At 44.5% G+C, this 21,609-nt stretch overlaps 1 protein-coding gene across 3 annotated transcripts in view; it reads right to left on the bottom strand.

Moving 5' to 3' along the window:
* Positions 1 to 21,609, bottom strand: part of SLC41A2 (solute carrier family 41 member 2) — a 106,565-nt gene that overhangs the window by 69,255 nt on the left and 15,701 nt on the right. For 2 of the 3 annotated variants that reach the window (XM_044987517.1, XM_044987507.1), the window contains exons 2-4: positions 15,396 to 16,149; positions 7,418 to 7,525; positions 3,790 to 3,861 (exon numbers count right to left, since the gene is read on the bottom strand). In XM_044987517.1, the coding sequence (XP_044843452.1) occupies positions 3,790 to 3,861; positions 7,418 to 7,525; positions 15,396 to 15,956 (741 nt within the window). In that variant the 5' untranslated portion in view covers positions 15,957 to 16,149. The remainder of the gene's footprint in view (positions 1 to 3,789; positions 3,862 to 7,417; positions 7,526 to 15,395; positions 16,150 to 21,609) is intronic. The other variant, XM_044987527.1, reaches the window with a different exon arrangement.

The raw sequence follows: 21,609 nt of genomic DNA, 5'->3' as shown, positions 1-21,609 counted from the left end.
TTGGAAGGAAGAACTTGAACCTCGTCAGTCTCTAAAACTACATCTGTCGCTGTGGCCAAGTCCACTCCGGCACTGCCACGGGTTGCTCTGGTGAGGTGTTCCAGGCAGCCGGGTTGGCGGGTGGAGGCACTTGTGTCGTCGCGCTCCTCCGAGGGGCGCTCCGTGATCCGTTTCCCGGCAGCGGTGTTCCATCCTTCGTGTAACGCGCCCAACAGTCGGCGGCGCGATGTCCAAACTTATCACATCGTGTGCAAGCGCCAGTTGCAGCTTCAGGTGACACATCAGAGGCCTGCTGCCCATTTTGCATAGGGCAGTCCCGCCGGAAATGCCCGGGTTTTCCACAACCAAAACAGGGGCCAGCTGGCCGGGTCGGTCTTCTAGCCCCCCGCTGTCCCCCGAGCAGGGGTTGTAACGCCACGGCCAGTGCAGAGGCCTGTGCCTTAGCATGAATTGCCGCCTTATCCGTCTCCTCAAGCATAGCGGCCCTACCACATGCCTCAATCATTTCCATCAGGGTCGCAGTCTTGGGCAAGGTGGCTAATATACGGCGGCAAGTGGGATTTGCATTCTGGGTGGCAAGATCAAGTCCAACTGCAGTTCTGGCTTCTGGCGTCAGATTGGGAGATCTATCAATAGCCTCTCGAAGGCGATCCAAAAAGGTGGAATACGGTTCCGATGGGCCTTGTGTAATTTTAGCATAGGGAGGGACCGGCTTTCCCATCTGGGGCACCGCTTTAAAGGCAGCCAAAGCTAGTTCCTGTGATTGCTGCAGGATCCGGGGCTCAAGGCGAGCTTGCAAGTGCGGGTCAACAAAGCGACCGGCTCCCAAAAACATATCAGCAGTGGCCAGGCGCCGAGGATCATCATCCGGTAAATCCAAATTGCGGACAAGAGCCAAGTCAACTCTCTTAGCCCAATCATCTTTCCACAACAGTTTCTGTGTAGGTGTAAGAAGCATATCAGCTAGCTTAATCGCATCATACGGACACATTGCTTGGCCAACAAATACCTGTTCAATGATAGACTGTACATACGGATTATCTAGTCCATAAGCCATGATCGATTTCTGTGCCTCACGGATCAACTTCCAGTCCAAAGGGGCCCACCGTCTATGATTAGGGTGTTGAGGGTCTGGCGTAATCACCGGAAAGGCCTCGGGTGTTAGACCTTCAAGGATGGCTTCTCTTAAAACCCCATGCCAGCGCTGTACCGGATCCGGAGGGTCTCCAGTTGGAGGGTCCCCGGGGCCAGGCGGGGCGGGGGGGCGAGTTGAATGAAAGCACTTGTGAAGATGCGATCGCGATGATCCAAGTGGAAGACCTTCCAATTGGTCCAACTTGTCACATATATGCTGCAGCTGTCGACCCTGGCGCTCCATCTCCTTATAGAAGGCATCAAACTGAGTAAACTGAGTAAACGTAATCAAATCGGGATATGGGTTTGATGGCACACGTTCCACCCAAGCCTCCTCTGTCCCCCCGCAATCGAGGCACCCCCAGGCCCCGTGGACACGGCATGGCTTTGGAGGGGGTGCATACGGCAAGGCTGTCTCCATAGGCTCGGGCGTATCGGGGGGTAACGGGACCGTAGCAGGATCAATCATGTCGGGGCCGATAGCCACATTGGAGGGTAGTGGGGCCGTAGCAGGGGCAACATCATCCATAGGGTAGGGGTTGGAAGCCAAAGGTATCACCGTGTCCTCACCACCGAAAAACTCTCTGGCTCCAACCGGCAACACAGAAGGCATTCCGGGCGTTGGGCGGCAAAGCTCAGAAAGGGCCGCCTGCACTCCTGCCTCGGCCGCGAGAGTTTCTACTATCTCCTTCGCCTTATTCCATACTGGACTCAGGGAGAAGGCCTCCTTATCGCCCCGAGCCACCGACTTCCAAAGCTCGGAGCCTAGCCGCTCCCAAACAGTTTTATCAAAAATTGTACTTGGTTGAACAGAAAGTCCCCTTCTCCGTCCCCACCGCAGCAGACGGGATAACTTATCAGAGGGGAGCTTCTCTCCCTGCCGCTCCGCGATGCGCATCAAATATTCATGCACCGTCCTTTCTTCCGCTGATGCAGCGGTTCCCATGTTAGCTGCTCACCTCTGGGCTGGGGTGTGCCTCCCTTTTCAGATGCCCTGCGGCTTGCCGCTCGACACTGAGCTCAGGTGCGCCCCTCTTTTCGGACGCCCTGCGGCTCCTAGCCGCTCGACACTGAACTCAGGTGTGCCCTTCTTTTCGGACGCCCTGCGGCCGCCGCTCGACACTGAGCTCAGGTGCGCCCCTCTTTTCGGACGCCCTGCGGCTCCTAGCCGCTCGACACTGAGACTCAGGTGCGCCTCCTTTTCTTCTTTTCAGTTCAGGCCACCAACACTGTCCTCATTCAATCACGTCGGGGTCACCATTTGTTGCATCGCAGAGGAGCAGGGACAGAGTCTGACAACCCATGTGATCATAAGCAGAGAGTACTTTATTCATTTCCAGCATGCTCTTTATACTCTTAAAGCAGGCAAGCAAGCAGTTGCTAATTGGTTAACAAATTTAACACACCCGCAGCTGTAACTTCATAGAACTAGCCAAGGCCAACTTCTCAAAACAAAGCTCAAAGCCTAATTAACCCATCCTAAAAACCTAAACATCTTAGCTTCCCACACTACCAACTGCCAAGCTAGCAAAATATTCTCAACACTAAAGTTTTACATTGTTTTGTTTTTGAGTGCAGTTATGTAACAAAAAAGTCTACATTTGTAGATTGCACTTACACGATAAAGAGATTGCACTACAGTACGTGTATGAGGTGAATTGAAAAATACTATTTCTTTTGTTTGCCATTTTTACAGTACAAATATTTGTAATAAAAATAGTAATATAAAGTGAGCACTGTTAACTCTTTACAGTGTGTTGTAATTGAAATCAATATATTTTAAAATGTAGAAAAACGCCCAAAAATATTTAATACATTTCAATTAGTATTCTATTGTTTAACAGTGCAATTAAAACTGCGATGAAGCGCGATTCATGTTTTTAATCATGATTAATTTTTTGAGTTAATTGCATAAGTTAACTGCGATTAATTGACAGCCCTCGTAATAACAAAAAAAAACTGGGGGATTCTCAGGAGCCTAAAAAGACATACATAACAAAGCTATGTCCGAAGGCAAATGGGAGACTACATCTAATACTTAAATAAATGAGTCAAAACATGGGTATTTTATACACCTTCTTAGCACTGTATGTATTTAACTATAATGTATAACTATGAAGCAGTTATTCAAAATCTAGTTACGGAGCAGCTGTTTTAGATTTAAAGGCTGTCATCTTCTCAAATGTTATAGTCACTTTAATACTATTTATTGTCTAACAGCCACTTCACAGTTATTTAAATATTATAACCTGTGAAAGTAGAGTATAGAAAGCATTTGAGAAGTCAAGATTAAATGGACTTTACTGGAGATGGAACTATTTTTAAATCATCCCTAGAAATAGTCTCTTTCAAAAAAAGAGATGAGATATATTTGAAAAGGCAGGATGGGAATATGTACATGGATGTTACCTGTATTATGCCTTTTATTGATAAAACCGCTCTATTTCTGCTGCAAATCTGTATTACTTTAGAAACTGACTATATACTACCATAAGAAATTAGAAATTAAAGTGAAGTAAATTAACTCTGAACTGATTGAGTGTTGCAGTGTTGTATCCTTTGACTGTTTTTCTATTGTTAGCATCAAAAATTGTGCTGGGCACTTTAAGTAACTGTTCTTGTGAGAGTATGCCAAAATGAGTAAGTTGTACTTACCTGTTTTAAGGCCAAATTGCCAATTATGAGGTTCCACTTCTCAATGGGAGAATCCATTTTCCCAACATTTACCTTTCAAAATGAGAAAAGTGAATTTTAGACATTTGGATTTAAATTTATGGTACCATTTATTAACTTTAAGGTTTAGTAGTAAAGTAAAGGTAAGAACATAAGAACAGCCATACTGGGTCAGACCAAAGATCCATCTAGCCCAGTATCCTGTCTTCCAACAGTGGCCAGTGCCAGGTGCCCCAGAGGGAATGAACAGAACAGGTAATCATCAAGTGATCCATTCCGTTACCCATTCCCAGCTTCTGGCAAACAGATGCTAGGCACACCATCTCTGCCCATTCTGGCTAGGAGGCATTGATGGTCTTATCCTCCATGAACTTATCTAGTTCTTTTTTGAACCCTATTATATTCTTGGCCTTCACAACATGCTCTGGCAAGGAGTTCCACAGGTTGACTGTGCGTTGTGTGAAGAAATACTTCCTTTTGTCTGTTTTAAACCTGCTGCCTATTAATTTCATTTGGGACCCCTAGTTCGTGTGTTATGAGAAGGAGTAAATAACTCTTATTTACTTTCTCCACACCAGTCATGATTTTATAGACCTCTATCATATTCCCTCTATCATAAAATGTGTATGATCATTCAGTTGTCATACTAGAAAAAGGTTGCAGTAGTACCCATTCTTTAGATTAATACAAGTCAATAACATGCCTGCATAATTTCACTGAACACAGCTGCTAATAAGATATTGATAAGACATGAACAATATTTTACTTGAAAAGTTTTTCAGGAGGATTAATGCTTAAATTCAGCTATTTTTAAAAAATTAAAAATTAGCCATATTTATATAGTGATGCGGCTGCTGTTCAGTTAAAATAGCATCTACAAAACTACCCTAAACTGACGGGGTTTGATGAACAAAAAAGTCTTGCCAATTAAGTGTTTCTCACACATTTTTAGCCAATTGCATTGTGAATGCTACTTAATTTCCACGAACACACTCAAATACACCACCTATCAGATCAGTTGGCAGAAAAAAAAATTTGTGTCAGTGTTTAATGTTTAAGGACAAAGTCAGTCTAAAATACCCCTAAGAGCTTACACTCCATGGGCCTCATAATGTAAACATTTATGCACGCAACTTCCCTTCGACAGAACTACCTACATGAATACAAATACATGTGCAAGTATTTACAAAATCAGATTCTATAACTGAGAGCAGAATTTGGCCTTCCAGTTCTGGATTTACACCAATGCAACTACATTGCTGTAAATAATTTCACAATCCAGTTCTGAGGCTGGGACTTGAGACTATCCAATATATTTCAAATGAAACTTGTTTTTTAAAAAAACAACAACAAATCCCTTCATACAAGATCTTCCACAGTATATTTCATATTTCTTTAATATTTTTTTTTGGTGAGAGCAAAACTAACACAAAATGTGGAGACTCATGGAATCAGTGAACACTGTCTGAGGACATTTTAAAAGGCTTTTGAGAAAACTGGCCAGAAGGTCATGTTTTCTAGCAAAGATACTATGCTGCTTAAACTTTTTTTTGAAGTTCATTAATTTATATACATGGGATAAAATATCACTTTATAAATAAATTAAAGCCCTGCTGTTTGGTTTTCCCAGTTGAATTTTTTTTAAGTTGGTTCTTACTGCTGTTTCTTTTCTATTTTGCTCTTGCTGCTTTTGGTTTAGGAGGAAAGTTGCAGGTCAGAGGGAACACCCAGCTAAACTCACTGAAAGTTAATTATAAGGTACTTTATCACAACCTACAATATAAAGTAAATATGTTAGTGTTCAAAGTACACTCAATAAACATCATAAATAATCCTATAGAAAAGTAGAACGCTCAATTATTTCTTACTGGTATTCTTAATAAACACATCTGCTAAACCAGCTGTATAATGAGTTATGGGTAAAACATGAGAAGTTTCTTCCTTAGTAGGAGGAGTCCTTAAAAAACACCAAGGTTTGCCTGAGTGGACATTAACATCCTATAGCAGTTTTAATTAATACAGGTGTTTTCCCTATAATCTTCTGTTCTGATGTAGAACCCTAGCTATATTTAGTCCAGGTCTACACTTTACCAGTATGGCTGTACCATACACTATGCTGAAAAAGAGTTCTTAGTGTGGGAATAGCTTATACTAGCAAAACTGCACCTTTACTGATACAGCTTATTTCACTTGGGGAGAGGAGGAGAGTGATTTGATGGAATAAACTACACTGGCAAAACCCTAGGGGCTACTGCCAGCATAGCTATGTCACTCACAAATCACACTTCATTCACACCTGACTGCCAGAGCTATGCCAGCAAAAGTTTTAGTGTAGACATGGCCTTAGATCTAGTTAGCCTGGATACTGCCAAGTGATGAAGTGGAGGTGAAATCTACTCAGATTTTAGAGAGGACTAGAGATAATATGCTTTAAAGAAGTCTCCTGTTTCAGTCTGTTTGGGGGTTTTATGTGTGTTTTCAAATTATCGAGAGGTAGTGGAAGGATTCCTCCACCGCCTCTCAAGTCCAACATTACATACGTAACCCAGAGAAAGTATTAAGAGCCTAAGGGTACGTATACACAGCAAAAAAGACCCATGGTGGGGAGCCCAGGTCAACAGACTCAGGCTCCTGCTGTAGGGCTAAAAATAGCAGTGCAGATGTTTGGGCTTGGATTGGACTGCTATTTTTAGCCTGCAATGTGAGCCTTGAGACTCTGAGGATCTGAGACTGGCTGCTACAAGAGGTTTTTGTTTTTGTTTTTTTTTCCTGTGTAGACATATCCTAAGTCACCTTTTTTGATTTCAAATTGAATTTTGGGTTCACAGCACATCTCTGAATCAGTCTCCTAAATGACTATACTCTGCCAGCCAGAGCTTGGATTGGGTCAGTATGCAAAGGTACAACATTCAGGTACCTTTCTGAAGCTCCTATCTTGTTCTCCAGAATCTTAGCTTTCATTTTTTTATAACATCAGTCTCTAGCTGTTATGGCTGTGAACAAAGCTTCCAAAATATAAATTGAGTGTAACCAATGCAGAGAGGACTTGATGAGAGCCTGCAACAAATTGCTCTTAGAGATGTGAACTGTCCCATACATCTCAGTGAAGTGATCATTCAGATGCCCAATGATACTTCAAATGTCGACACTGTTAACTATTTCATTCTTCACATAAGAAGAGAGAGAGGATCATAGATCTGCATAATTTACTTTGAGTGATGTCTTGTTTTGGTACCACTAATGAGTGGTGTTTAGGAGATACCAACACATTTTCCCCTCCTCCCCCATGAAGCCTATGAGAACTTACTGGCATATTCAAACCCGACCAACAGAGAACCAAAGTCAAGGATCCCAGCAGAGCACAGAGCATGCATGATCATATCTGGAACACTACTCAATCTGTGAGCAGTCTCTCATTTTGGTGACCCACATGGTAGAGATTATTTTGTGGATGGAGTTTGGAAGAGTAACATACTTTTTCCTGTCCTTGCTATGGGGAACTCCTGCAACAGGTAAATAAACTAAGCCAGGTTCTATTCCAGAAAATTAATTTTGTCTTTTTATATTACAAGACATGTGAGAAGAGGGGGGGAAAAAAAAGATTACTTACTGCAGTTGATAGTCTAGATGCCAAGGTCATTTCCAAATTACCTTTGAGACCAAGCAGTGCAGGAACCAAGATAAAAACTTCAGTAACATTTCTGAACACTTCCCAATGCTATTTAAAATACAGGTAAAGAAAAAAAAAGTAGTTTAAAAAAAAAGGATCTCTTCACATTCTACAACACAGTTTTAAGGGTGGTATAGTATTCTGATCTCAACAGATTTCAGAACACCAGGGGTAAAGTTTACAAAAGTATCTAAGTCCCATTTTCAAAAATGACAGGCACCTGGGCACTTAAGTCTCATGGAAAGTCAACAGCCCTTTGGAAATTTTTCTTAGGTTAGTACTTGGGATAAGAAACTTCTACTAAAAACTTAGGATAAGTATTGGCAGTTCAGGTAATGATACTCTTTTCTCTGAATGAATACAGAACCAGCTTTCTTTTATGATGTTGAGGGTTCTTTGCTGCTGTTTTTTGGATGTGACAAATCTGGGTTCCTCGCTACATCTGGTCATTAAAGAATGCATCGCACTTATTGTAGGATTAAGGCTGTAAAAACTTAAGTTGTCCAAATAGTAATTCAGTTAGTGTCTGAAAGCCAATCAAGATCTTTTAATGAAAGGCATTGAGGTAATAATCATAACAACATAAAATAATAAAAATAAATAATAAAACAAAAAGTCAAGGTCTGTCTCCCTTTATCAGTTCTGAGTTGCCTTAATATAGTCGGGGAAAGGCAAAGCTGATCTTTCAGTGAAGTGTATCTAGTGATTACAGAAGGGGATTGGGAGCCTACATTCTATTTCTGGCTCTGCCACTCACATATTGTATAATGTTGGGACTTAACTCATCTGAAAAATATCAGTCTCCTTTAAAGAGTGTTGTGAGGGTTGATGAATTAATGTTTGTAAAGCTTTTTGAGATCATCAAATTAAAGATATGACAGGACGTGCAAAATAAAATAAACTGAGGCCATTCAACAATTTAAGTAACTTTACTCATGGGTGTTAAGATTTACAAATATACCCAAAGGAGATGCTAATGCAAGGGTGGGCAAACTACGGCCCAGGGGCCGCATCCGGCCCTTCGGACGTTTTAATCTGTCCCTCAAGCTCCCGCTGGGGAGTGGGGTCCAAGGCTTGCCCTGCTCCAGGAATACTGTGGCTCTGCTCAGCTCCCAGAAGCAGCAGCATGTTCCCCGCTCCAGTTCTTATCCATATGGGCAGCCAGGGGCTCTGCACACTGCCCCCACCCCAAGCGCTGCCCCCATAGCTCCCGTTGGCCAGGAACCATGGCCAATGGGAGCTGCAGGGGCGGTGCCTGTGGACCGGTCAGTGTGCCATGCCGCCTGGCTGCGCCTCCACATAGAAGCCAGAGGGGGAACATGCTGCTGCTTCCAGGAGCTGCTTGAGGTAAGAACTGCTGGAGCCTGAACCCCTGCCCCCCTCCTGCACCCCAACCCCCTGCCCCAGCCCTGATCCCCCTCCTGCCCTCTGAACCTCTTGGTCCCAGCCTGGAGCACCCTCCTGCACCTCCAACCCCACCCCAGAGCCCCTTCCCCCAGCTGGAGCCCTCACCCCGCTGCACTCCAACCCCCTTCCCCAGCCTGGAGCCCCCTCCTACACCCTGAACTCCTCATTTCTGGCCCCACCCCAGAGCCCACCCCCCCAGCTGGGGCCCTCACTCCCTCCCGAACCCCAATCCCCAATTTCATGAGCATTCATAGTCCAACATACAATTTCCATACCCAGATGTGGCCCTTGGGCCAAAAAGTTTGCCCACCCCTGTGCTAATGAATGTGTCCTACTCAGTCACTTTAACACGTGTAATTCTCACTGACTTCAACAGGGGATACATACTCATGTCTGAAGTCACATTGCCGTTCTAATTTGTTTTTTTTTATCTGACCACTATTACCTGTTTAGTTTTTCACCATTTTGTTGCCATTATATAAGCTGACACAATGCTGACAGAATAATACACTATTATGATTAAATATCTGACCCAGGAAATGTGAAAAGGTATGTATTTTTATCGCAAAGATAGAGAGGTACAATTACTTCCCTGAACTTTTAGGGCAAAATACCTTTTGTGGATATAAAAGGAAGGGCCACATAAAGCTCACCCTAAGCGAGCAGTGGATATGTAACGAGGCCCTGAGAGCTAAGACAGCCTGTATTAACAAAAAAGCCACTTACTCAGAAAGGGAGTTGAACAAATAACATTCTTTACTCGGGTTACTTCTTGGCAAAACAGAGCCAGTTAAAGCATGAGAGAAAAAACTCAAATAATCATTTTATATACCTTATCTACAAAAACTATATTAAGCTCCTAAATTGATACAGCTGGCATTGATGCATTGTCTTCTCACTTTTAAAAAAATAAAGGTTGAACTGAGGTAGCTAGAATGTTCTGTCTGTCCTGTTCTTTGTGTTCATTTTTATATTCTTTTTGCATATATCTTGAGGGTTTTTTTAATAGTATGTCATTTCCAGGTGCATTTTCAATAACACTGCTGGTGAGTCAAAGTTACCATTAGAAACTAATATGAGATTTAATTTATTTCTATTTAAAAAGTGGCTGCAAATTAAAGCTTGGGATAGAAGTTACTACAATAATGGATGAAAGGGATATTATCAACCTGAAATCCAGTACATTTTTTTGTAATGAGTTAAAAGTAGTATCAGATACCATACCTGCCCTTGAGTATCACTATCAATTTTACAATCATATGTTCTTATTTAAAACAAAAAAAATCTCTCCCCAGTTGCTGTGTAAAAGCACAAAGCAAGAGAAATTGTGAACCTAATGAAGTAGAAAGTGCCATCAAATGCACCAAGTATACAACTGAAAAAAAATTATCCTCTAATCACTGTCAACTATAGTAATCTTATGTATGGCTCATAACAATAAGTATAATATTCAGACTGAGGCATAATTTTCAGTTGATGACATCCTTTTAAGTCACTCAGATTCCAGTCTGACAAAGACTCGAGCTGTGTGCATAATTTTATGCAAATAAGTATTCTTGGGCCTTGTCTGCACAAGGAAGTTGTACCAGTTTAACTACATTTGGTTTTTAAATCCATGTATTTAAACCAGTTCATATACATATTTGAGCTAAATCAACATAAACCAGTTGTAAACTCATTTATGTGTGTCCATAGAGGGCTTTGTACCAATTTAACTAAATGGATTTTAAAAAACAATTTTAATTAAATTGAGGCTACTTTTGTGTTTAGACAACACTAAGATTACATAGGTGTGTGGAATTATGTACATGTTGAAATCTTTACAAGATCAGGGGTTTAATCTTAAGGAAGGCATTGCAGAAATCTGAGTTTAAAGAAAATTTAGTCTTTTTTTCTGGTTTAAATTTTGCTTTGAAAATGGTGTTCTCTGTCAAATTTTAAGTACCGGTACTTAAAAAATGACTTGACTGAGTTTAAACTACATATTGTAGTGACACAGTATAAGGAAGCAATAGTATTTGCATACCAGTTTTGGTTTCCTTTTACTGGTTTACAAGATGGTCATTTTCTTTAGTGTAATTAAATCCTGACTGAACTTTTGATTCTCAGCTTTATTTGCTCTAATTTTTGAGACGGTGAACAACAGAGTATCCTTTTGTTTGTCATTGTGTGCACTTTCTGGATTCTCAAATAATACTTAGTTTCAAATACAAATAAACCTATATTTTTTCCCTTGGAGATAAGGAATTCAGTGGATTCATATCTGTTAAAACAGATTTCTGTGAACTCTAATTGCAAAGAGAGGGAAGTTTTTATTTATACAGAATTTCTGAAACTACCACTAAGCAACTCGACAGAAAATAAAACAAATAGCCCTCAAGGAAGGAGGAAAAGGTAAAGAACTGAGCTAGTCCTTTCTGAGGTTTTAGCTTCCAGTGAATTTTTTCAAACATTATGCAATGCGTCTTTGTACAGTAAACAGTTAGCTGTGAATCATGACTATAATTCCACTAAAGTGCTGCTGATAACCTCTTCAACTCAAGTGCAAAACTAAGGTTCAAGTCTTACAACCTTCATCTATTTCAGTAATCATCAGTTACAAGAATACTTCAGATTAGGAGCCTGAAGCTATGTGGAAATTCAGCTTTCAAAACAGAGACAGTCTATTTTATCTTAGTCTGAACACCCACCTTCAGTTGGGGCTCTTTCCTCAAACCGGTGGGATCTAGCCCTGGTGAATTCTGACATAATTCCATCACAGGGCAGAGTACTAGAGGTGTAATCTTCGGCCCTGTCTGTACTATTAAAGTTAGTGTGCAGTTTTGATAGAGGCACACAATAACAGAGTTCTTAAGAACCGTACACTCACCTCCACATACAAATACTCTAAAGCAGTGGTTCTCAACCTCTCCAGACTACTGTACCCCTTTCAGGAGTCTGATTTGTTTTGCGTACCCCAGGTTTCACCTCACTTAAAAACTACTTGCTTACAAAATCAGACAACAATACACAAGTGTCACAGCCACTATTACTAAAGCTGAGAGTCTCTCACAGAGGTCACAGAAGTCACAGATTCCGTGACTTTCTGGGACCTCCGTGACTTCTACAGCAGCCAGGGGGGCTGGCCCAGCAGCTCGGGAAGCCCCTGGGCCAGTTGCACCGGCCACTGCTGGGGCAATCTCGGGCCATCGCGCCCTGCTCCCCCAGCAGCAGCAGGAGTTTGTGTGTGGGAGGGGGAGCGGGAGTTGGGGCGCGGGAGAGGGTGAGGGCTCCAGTCAGCACTTACCTCAGGGGGCACACTGGAAGTGGCAACATGTTCCTTGGCTCCTAGGCAGAGGTATGGCCAGGTGGCTCTGCGTGCTGCCTCCACCCACTCACACCGCCCCTGCAATTCCCATTGGCCACAGTTCCTGGGCAATGAGAGTTGCGGAGCTGGCCTTGGGGTGATGGCAGCATGCAGAGCCCCCCTGGCCACACCTCTGTGTAAGAGCCAAGAGACATGTCGTCGCTTACAGGGAGCTGCACAGAGCCAGGTAAGGAGCCTGCCTGCCCCACCAAATCCAGCCCCCAGCTGCAGCGGGGGTCCCAGGCCATGCACCGCAGCCTCTCCACCCCAGCAGCTGCGGCGGTCCTGGGCTACCCCCTGACTCCCGCTCCTCCCGCAGCGCCCATAGGCTGTTCCCTGCCCCAGAGCACCAGCAGTGCCCCCAGGACGACCCCTGCCCCAGAGCACCCGTGGTGTCCCCCAGACTGCCCCAGAGCACCCAAGATTTAGTCGGGTATATAGAACAAATCATGGACAGGTCATGGTCCATGAATTTTTGTTTACTGCCCATGATCTGTCCATGACTTTTACTAAAAATACCCGTGCCTAAAACGTAGCCTTAACTATTACTGAAAAACTGCTTACTTTCTCATTTTGACTGTATGAAATTCTAGTTTGTACTGACTTTGCTAGTGCTTTTGGAGTAGCCTGTTGTAAAATTTGCCAGATATTTTGATGAGTTGATGTACCCCCTGGAAGATCTCTGTGTACCCCCAGGGGTACACGTACCCGTGGTTGAGAACCATTGCTCTAAAGAGCCCTGGAACAAGCTCTGTATCATTCCATATGTACCTTTATAGATTGTATGAAATGAAGCAGGGCTTTAATACTCACCTCTACATACCATATATTTCCTCAGAGATCATATGCCACATAAATGTGCACAGGCTCTCATGGGAGGGATAGCTCAGTGGTTTCAGCACTGGCCTGCTAAACCCAGGGTTGTGACCTCAATCCTTGAGGGGGCCATTTAGGGATCTGGGGCAAAAATCTGTCTGGGGATTGGTCCTCCTTTGAGCAGGGGGTTGGACTAGATGACCTCCTGAGGTCCCTTCCAACCCTGACATTCTATGATATTGATGTCAAGTATCAGAGGAGTAGCCGTGTTAGTCTGGATCTGTAAAAGCAGCAAAGAGTCCTGTGGCACCTTACAGGCTAACAGACGTATTGGAGCATGAGCTTTCGAAAGTTCATGCTCCAATACATCTGTTAGTCTATAAGGTGCCACAGGACTCTTTGCTGCTTTTATGATATTGATGTGAGTCATACAAGAAAGGTAGGTAAAGTGAGAAATTTCTACTCAACTTTTCTACCATGCATACATACAGAGCCTATGGGAACACTGAGCATTCAAACACTGAATGAGAACTTCCATTCAGCTACAAATGCAAACATGCATCAATACCAAGAGAATTTTGAACCCATGCCCATGTGGACAATCACAGCCTAGACACCCAAACGGTAGAACAGGAAGTCTGAACCTCAAAGAATAAGCAATTGAATGAACAGGTTGTATACAATGTTATTGTGTATATGTCAAGTAATGTCTTTTATGAAAGTTTATGATGTTCTGAACTTGGTGATCATGATGAGATATGTATACATTCTGTGCTTATGACTTTATGTATATAAAAACTCGGCTCATAATCTGTGCTGCAATATTCAGCTAACCCTTGCTTCCACTCTGCCACAGGCCAGCATTCACAGACAACCCTCAGCCTTCAAGACTGCCCCTCCCTTTTGGATGAAGACTTTTGCTTGAACCTTCCTTTTAAAAAGGACTTTCTCCCTTTTTTTTCCTTCCCCCTCCTCTCTTCCGGCATGGTGACTCATGGTTAGAGTGACCATATTACCCAAAGGGAAAACAAGATATGCCACGGGGCTGGCCCAATCCACTCGCCCTAGCCCTGCCCCATTTCCCCCTCTGCAGGTGGGGCTGGCCCGTTCCCAGCATCCCCTTCTCCCTTGGCACATGGGGCTGGCCCATGCCCTGCCCCCTCTCTTCCACATGCATGGAGTTGATCTGAGTCGCTGGCCTGAGCCCTGCCTCCCCCATGCACAGAGCTCTAGTCCGAGCCCAGCCTACTCCCCACGTGGGGCTGGCGTCACTGATCGCCCAAACCCTGCCTGCCCCCTGCACAGCTGGTGTCGCTGCTCTCCCAAACCCTGACTCCCCACCGCACGGCTGGCATCGCTGCTCGCAGGAGCCCTGTTTCTCCCTGCCCTGCAGGGCTGGTATTGCTACTTGCCCACATGCACATTCCTCTGTGCCCCGCTTGGGGTGCACACCCCACTTTTTTGGTAAAAAAATGGGACAAACTTTTTTGGCAAGAGCAAATGGGACAAATGCACACTTTTACCAAAAAAGTCAGGACGGCCGGGACAGGACTTAAAAAAGGGACAGTCCTGACCAAAACTGGACGTGTAGTCAATCTACTCATGGTTATTTAAAGTGGAGAAATTCTAGGGACCATCATCTGTCTTTTCCTGGGTTTTAAAATGTTATGTGCTTTGAGAGAGTCTCCTCTGGTTAGGGAGGCAACCCCTCCCTGCCTAGTTGACCAGCGCCTTGTTGTGAGGGGGAGCTGAATGTTGCAGCACAAATTATGAGCACAATTTTCTATATACATAAATAAGCACAGTGTGTATACATATCTCACAATGACCACCAAGTTCAGAACACCACACACTATAACATGACTTGACACATTTGTACACATAACATTGTATGCAACCAATTGATTCAGTTGCTTATTTTGGGTTCAGACCTCCTGTTCTTCCTTTGGGGTGTCTGGATCCTGATTGTCACAAGTGCATTAAGTAATTTTTAAAACCTTTAGGATTCAACCAATATCTGCATTTGTACAGAACTTTGCATAATAAGATCCTGGCCCATGACTAGGACTCATAGGCGTTATTGCAATACAAATAAAAATAATAAAAAATAGGTTGTCACCAGACAGCTGTGACACAGTGAGCATACCCCTGGCAAATTTCAAGTTTCTATCACTTCCTATTAAAGCACAAGAGCTGTTAAACATTTGTAACAGTGTATTACTTTCTTCCTATTCAGAATTGGCTGAATGTCAGTGACTACGAAATAAAGCAGTATGTACTGCCACACTAGAATGCATTAGGAAAATTTCTTCGATTATCTAACAAAAACCATGTAAAGTGAATACCAACCTGCACAATATCCAAAACCATACCAGCAGAAACAGTTCCAAATCCTGCTAACAAAAATGGTACAAGTATCTGTAATGCCATAATACTACTGGACTCCTTTGGTTGCTTTCTGCTCCTTTCCACAATGGCATCTTCATCACCATCACTAGACAAGGTGTCATCCTTCAATATGGCATCTGTTTCTGATGTGTCCATCCCATCACAATAATTGTAACTGGCAAAGTCATCATACTTTGGACTACAGCTAGATGGACTGTGTCCATTACTACCATGAAAAGCTGGTTCTGAGAAGTGATGATACTCCGTGTGTTGATCCAATCTAACATTAAAATTGTGTCCTGTGTGTTGTAATCCATCTTGCCAGACACCATTCACTTTTTTATGTCGCTCTTCCTGCTTTTTGTGGTAAACAACTGGAACCATACTCAACAGCAGGTTCAGAAACTTGTCAGACTGAATTGTATTTAGATTTATAGTCCAATTTACAAAACTTTCTCCATCAGAAGCTTTACCATTACCATTTATTTTGGTAGTGGCAGATCTTCCTTTACAGTTAGTCATAGTGTTTACAAAAATATTACGGGGAAGATCACTCTGTTCTTTAAACTTCAGTGAAGAAACACAGCAGACGAGTCAACAACAGCCACACAATCATTGATTTTAAAATCAAATAAATCAAAATGGTCACTCTTATGTAGAAAATGTTATTTTCATGGATCTTAGATCTTGAGCAATTCCACAACCAAGTTTGGATCTGGAAAAAAAATATATAATTTCAGTAGTTTGATTGTGTGTATGTATCTATTATAATTATTAAAACAAATAGAAAAGAAATAACATAGCCTACATTCTCATGTTACTACTGTATGCTGTGACATGAAGGAATTTGAATTTGAATCCAGCTTGGTCCTTGACTCATAACTCTTGATGGTGGGGGCAGGGGGGCATGTGACTGCCCCATGCATCACCTCTGGCCCCTTTCCCACTCCCCCTGCACCTCCCACACCTGGTCCAAGCCAGCATCACCTGGCCCCTACTCCCCTCACAGCTCCTTCCCCACTTCTCCCATCGCCTCTCCACTGCAGGCACGGGCCAGAGTGGGCTCTGGATACCTTCTACCGAGCAGGTAACTGTGGCTGCAGGAGAGGAAGGGATGAGACTCAAGGGCTTCCCCACACTCCCTCTGGCAGAGCTGTGCTGCCAGCCCCATCTCACTTCCCTGCTCTGGGTGCCTCATAGAGGGGCTAAGTGGGAGCACTAGGTGCAGGTGCCTTTCCCAAGCATGTCCCCCTCAGCTGCACTCAGCCAGACTCTCACCCTAGCAAAAATCTGTGGGACATGTGACTCCACGTGCCTCCCTCCCACATATGGCCTCTAATGAGAAGGAAGAGGTTAGGAGCACTATAAGGATAAACCTCTAAATCAGGGGTAGACAACCTGCGGCACGCAAACTGATTTTCAGTGGCGCTCACACTGCCAGGGTCCTGGCCACCAGTCCGGGGGACTTTGCATTTTAATTTAATTTTAAATGAAGCTTCTTATACATTTTAAAAACCTTATTTACTTTACGTACAACAATAGTTTAGTTATATATTATAGACTTCTAGAATGAGACCTTCTAAAAATGTTAAAACTTATTTCTGGCGTGCAAAACCTTAAATCAGAGTGAACAAATGAAGGCACACCACTTCTGAAAGGTTGCCAACCCCTGCTCTAAATTCTTGGATTGCCTTGAACTGTTACTATAATGGTGCCTGGTTGAGTTGGGTGGGAAGCATTCCTGCTGAAGGTTTGTGTCATCAGAAGAAGCTATGTCAACATCCTGGTGGAAAGATGAGCAGGGATGTACTTGGTAGATGGCTTGTGCTGCACCTTGTACAAGAATGAACCTTTGGAAGGAGTGGAGTAACAAGAGTAGGAGAGGAATTGGAAAAGAGGGGAAATGGCGAGCCCAGTGATTTAGTAGTGGGTCAAGGAACTATCATACAGGAAAATTTTATTTTTGATATCTAGCCTGGTCCTTTGTTTCTGGGACTTTGTGGGAAGCAAATGGCTTGAATCTACCTCTGGTGATCCTTCTGGCTGACACAGATATAATAATAACAAGCTCTGAATGAAGCTAGGCCATGCCTGCCTCACCTGGCCAAACATGGGATTGAGGAAGATCAGAGAGAAATAGCAGGGATCATTGGTGTTTGCAGGTCTCTCGGGAGGGAAATGATGTTGGGGAAGTATGGATTTTTATAAAGCCACAAGGATAAACCCAAGTTCCTGACTTAGCTGTTCAGCCCATAAGCATCCTTACTTTCAGGTGGTAAGCCTCAAGACAACATTTTGAGTTGGGGAGGCCTTAAATGCTCATTTAAAATCTGATTTACTGAAGTTACTATTAGCCAAACACACAGATTAAGATAGGTGTAATTCAATGTTTGTATGCTCAAGTAAGTGTATGTTACATATTTTCATAATGTTAGATGTACAGTATATGTATTATAAGAGAAGATCTTTTTTAAGCAAGTTGCAGACTTTGCTTTGTTACAGTTTAACTGAACATATATGCCAGCAACAACAACAACTGGATCTAAAAGAGAGCAACAATTTTAGTTCTGGTTTGCAGCTTAACAAACGGATATGCAAACAAATGTTGTTATGTTCAGAAGTAACATAAGTCATTCTTTATAGTGTAGTTATGGTCAGAAAAATAACTACAAATGTTACCAGTGTTATGCATCAACCAAACTGCAGCTACAGCATGATTTTAGAATATTTATTGTTGATGATTATGGCTTTGGGTACTACTACAATGGAAAGTCACTTCTGCAATCAAAGAGGCAATCTAGTTTTCTGATTAAAAAAAAAACTCCAGTAAGTGTACTTCAAAAAAAATTAAGAGAAATGTTAACAATCCTATTCTATCTCCCAGCTCTCTTTTTTGAGGGAGTGAGGAATAGGGAAAAAAGAGAGAAGAAACTGACATCTCATGCTTCTTTTTCTCCATATTATTTGTCTTCAACTGTAAGATATTTACAAAGGAGGCAGCACATTTTACAGTTATATCTCCTTTCCCGTTACAAGTTCTATTACCAGCTCAGCTACTGACTTCTTGTCTAATCTTGACACATCACTTAGGCCAGTTTTGCCTAACTTGAAACCTTAGGGCCTTAGGCCTTGTCTACACTACAAGACTATTTCGAATCTACTTAAGTCGAATTTGTGGATTCGACCTTATGAAGTCGAATTTGTGGAGCCACAGTAAATACACTAATTCGAATTTCTGAGTCCACAGTAACGGGGCTGGCGTCGACTTTGGAAGCGGTGCACTGTGGGAAGCTATCCCACAGTTCCCGCAGTCCCCGCTGCCCATTGGAATGCTGGGTAGAGCCCCCAATGCCTGCTGGGGGGAAAAATGTGTCGAGGGTGGTTTTGGGTAACTGTCATCATAGAACCGTCAATCACGCCCTCCCTCCCTGAAAACTCCGGCAGGAAATCTGTTCGCGCCCTTCTCTGGTCGGTTACAGCTCGGACGCCACAGCACTGCGAGCATGGAGCCCGCTGCGATCATCGCTGCACTTATGGCCGTTGTCAACTCCTTGCACCTTATCGTCCACCTCTTCCACAGTCAGCTGCTGAGAAATCGGGCGAGGAGGCTCCGGCAGCGCGGTGAGGACAGGAATTCAGAGAGTGGCGCAGACCTCTCACAAAGCAGGGTACGCCGCGCCGTGGAGATCATGGTGGCAATGGGTCAAGTTCATGGTGTGGAACGGCGATTCTGGGCCCGGGAAACAAGCACGGACTGGTGGGACCGCATAGTGCTGCAGGTCTGGGATGAATCACAGTGGCTGCGAAACTTCAGGATGCGTAAGGGCACTTTCCTTGAACTCTGTTACTTGCTGTCCCCTGCCCTGAAGCGCCAGGACACATGCATGCGAGCAGCCCTGACTGTGCAGAAGCGAGTGGCCATAGCCCTCTGGAAACTTGCAACGCCAGACAGCTACCGGTCAGTAGTGAACCACTTTGGCGTGGGCAAATCTACCGTGGGGGTTGCTGTGATTGAAGTAGCCCACGCAATCGTTGAGCAACTTCTCTCAAAGGTAGTGACTCTCGGAAACGTCCAGGACATCATAGATGGCTTCGCCGCGATGGGATTCCCAAACTGCGGTGGGGCTATAGATGGGACTCACATCCCTATCCTGGCACCGGCCCACCAGGCCAGCGAGTACATTAACCGAAAGGGCTACTTTTCTATGGTGCTGCAAGCACTGGTGGACCATAGGGGACGTTTTACCAACATCTTCGTTGGGTGGGCGGGCAAGGTTCATGACGCGCGTGTGTTCAGGAACTCTGGTCTGTTTAGACGCCTCCAGGCAGGAACTTTCTTCCCGGACCACAAAGTAACGGTTGGGGATATGCAGATGCCTACAGTGATCCTCGGGGACCCAGCCTACCCGCTAATGCCCTGGCTCATGAAGCCCTATACAGGCGCCTTGGACAGAGAGAAGGAACTCTTCAACTACCGGCTGAGCAAGTGCAGAATGGTGGTGGAGTGTGCTTTCGGACGTCTCAAGGGGAGATGGCGGAGCTTACTGACTCGCTCGGACATCAGCGAAAAGAATATCCCCGTAGTTATTGCTGCTTGCTGTGTGCTCCACAATCTCTGTGAGAGCAAGGGCGAGACCTTTTTGTCCGGATGGGAGGTTGAGGCAAATCGCCTGGCTGCAGTTTACGCTCAGCCAGACACCCGTGCCAAGAGAATATCCCAGCGGGAAGCGCTGTGTATCCGGGAGGCTTTGAAAGCTAGTTTCCTCGGAGAGCAGGGTAACCTTTGACTCTCCACTTGCTTTCAATAGAAACTGACCCTGGGCCTGTGTCTGTATGTGTCGATTTCGATCTGCGGTTACATACCCCGTTCTCCAAGTTTCCCCCACTTCCAAAGCACGTTTTAAATAAAATTAATTGTTACACTCATTATTAATAAATCTTTGTTTTACTTTGCATTTCTGTTCAGTTGTTGAAACATGGACGCATACTGTGCTGGGCATGGTGTGCACTGATGTACAGACCGCTTGTTCCATAGAGGAATGACATCCTCCTGCTCCTACATAGGTCTCTGGGGTGGGGGACGGTTGCAAGTGGTTGTGCATCAAGGGGAGGGATTGCAAGAAGGGGTGGGTTTGCAGGAAGGGGCGAGTGGTGCCTTCTTTGGATAGGGGTTTGGATGACGGCAGTGGGCTGCGGGTTTGGGCGTAGGAAGGGGTGAGGGGTGTGGGGGAAGGGTGAGTATCTGTCCGTGGATGAGGGCTCTTGCTGGGGCTCAGGGCAGCGGAGAGGCTCGTTGCTACGGTGGAAGTGCATGGTAAGGGCAGCGTGCCTTAACATTAAGGGGGTGGCAGGTGCTAGGACCCTGGACAAGCATACACATCACAGAATGACCCGGGGCAGCATACACCACACAGAGTGACCCTGGTGCCTACTGACTGCAGTGTGTGTGTGCCCTGCAGTTGATCATGCCCCCAAGTCTGTACCCTGGTAATGTAGGCTATATCGTGCAATTATAAATCACCCCCCCCCATGCACAAAAAAATCCTCTGACACGAAAGACGTGACCAAAACAGTGAATAACAGCTTTTAATAATCTAATACACAGTGGGGGGATGAAACTTGGATTTGGGACTGGGTGAGCCTGTAAGGGAAGCACTTCTACAAATGTATAGCGTGAGAGGTGTGTGGTACATTAGCACTATGCAGTGGTGCAGTGACAGTTCTCACGGCCCCTACCGCCCCTCCGTCTTGTACTTTTGGGTGAGGGGGGGGCAGGACTTCTTGGCGGGGGAGGGCGGTTGCAGATACACTGAAGGGGGGCTCTGTCCTCCTGCCTGCAGTCCTGCAGAACATCAACAAGGCGCCGGAGCGTGTCCGTTTGCTCCCTCATTAGCCCAAGCAGCGTTTGAGTCGCCTGCTGGTCTTCCTGCCACCACCTATCCTCCCGTTCGATGTGTGTGCGATGCTGTTGACATAGGGTCTCCCTCCACTGTGTCTGCTCTGCCGCCTCGGCTCTGGAGGAAGCCATCAGTTCCGCGAACATCTCGTCCCTAGTCTTTTTCTTTCGCCGCCTAATCTGCGCCAGCCTCTGCGAGGGGGATGCCGGGGCAGTCCGGGAAAGAGCCGAAGCTGTGTGATGGGAAAAGTAACTGATTTCCTTGAACAGATACATGTT

Source organism: Mauremys mutica, chromosome 1, assembly GCF_020497125.1.
Source record: "Mauremys mutica isolate MM-2020 ecotype Southern chromosome 1, ASM2049712v1, whole genome shotgun sequence".
Taxonomy (NCBI): Eukaryota; Metazoa; Chordata; order Testudines; family Geoemydidae; genus Mauremys; species Mauremys mutica.
Note: the sequence above shows the minus strand (reverse complement) of the source record. Positions and strands in the feature narration are given on the sequence as shown.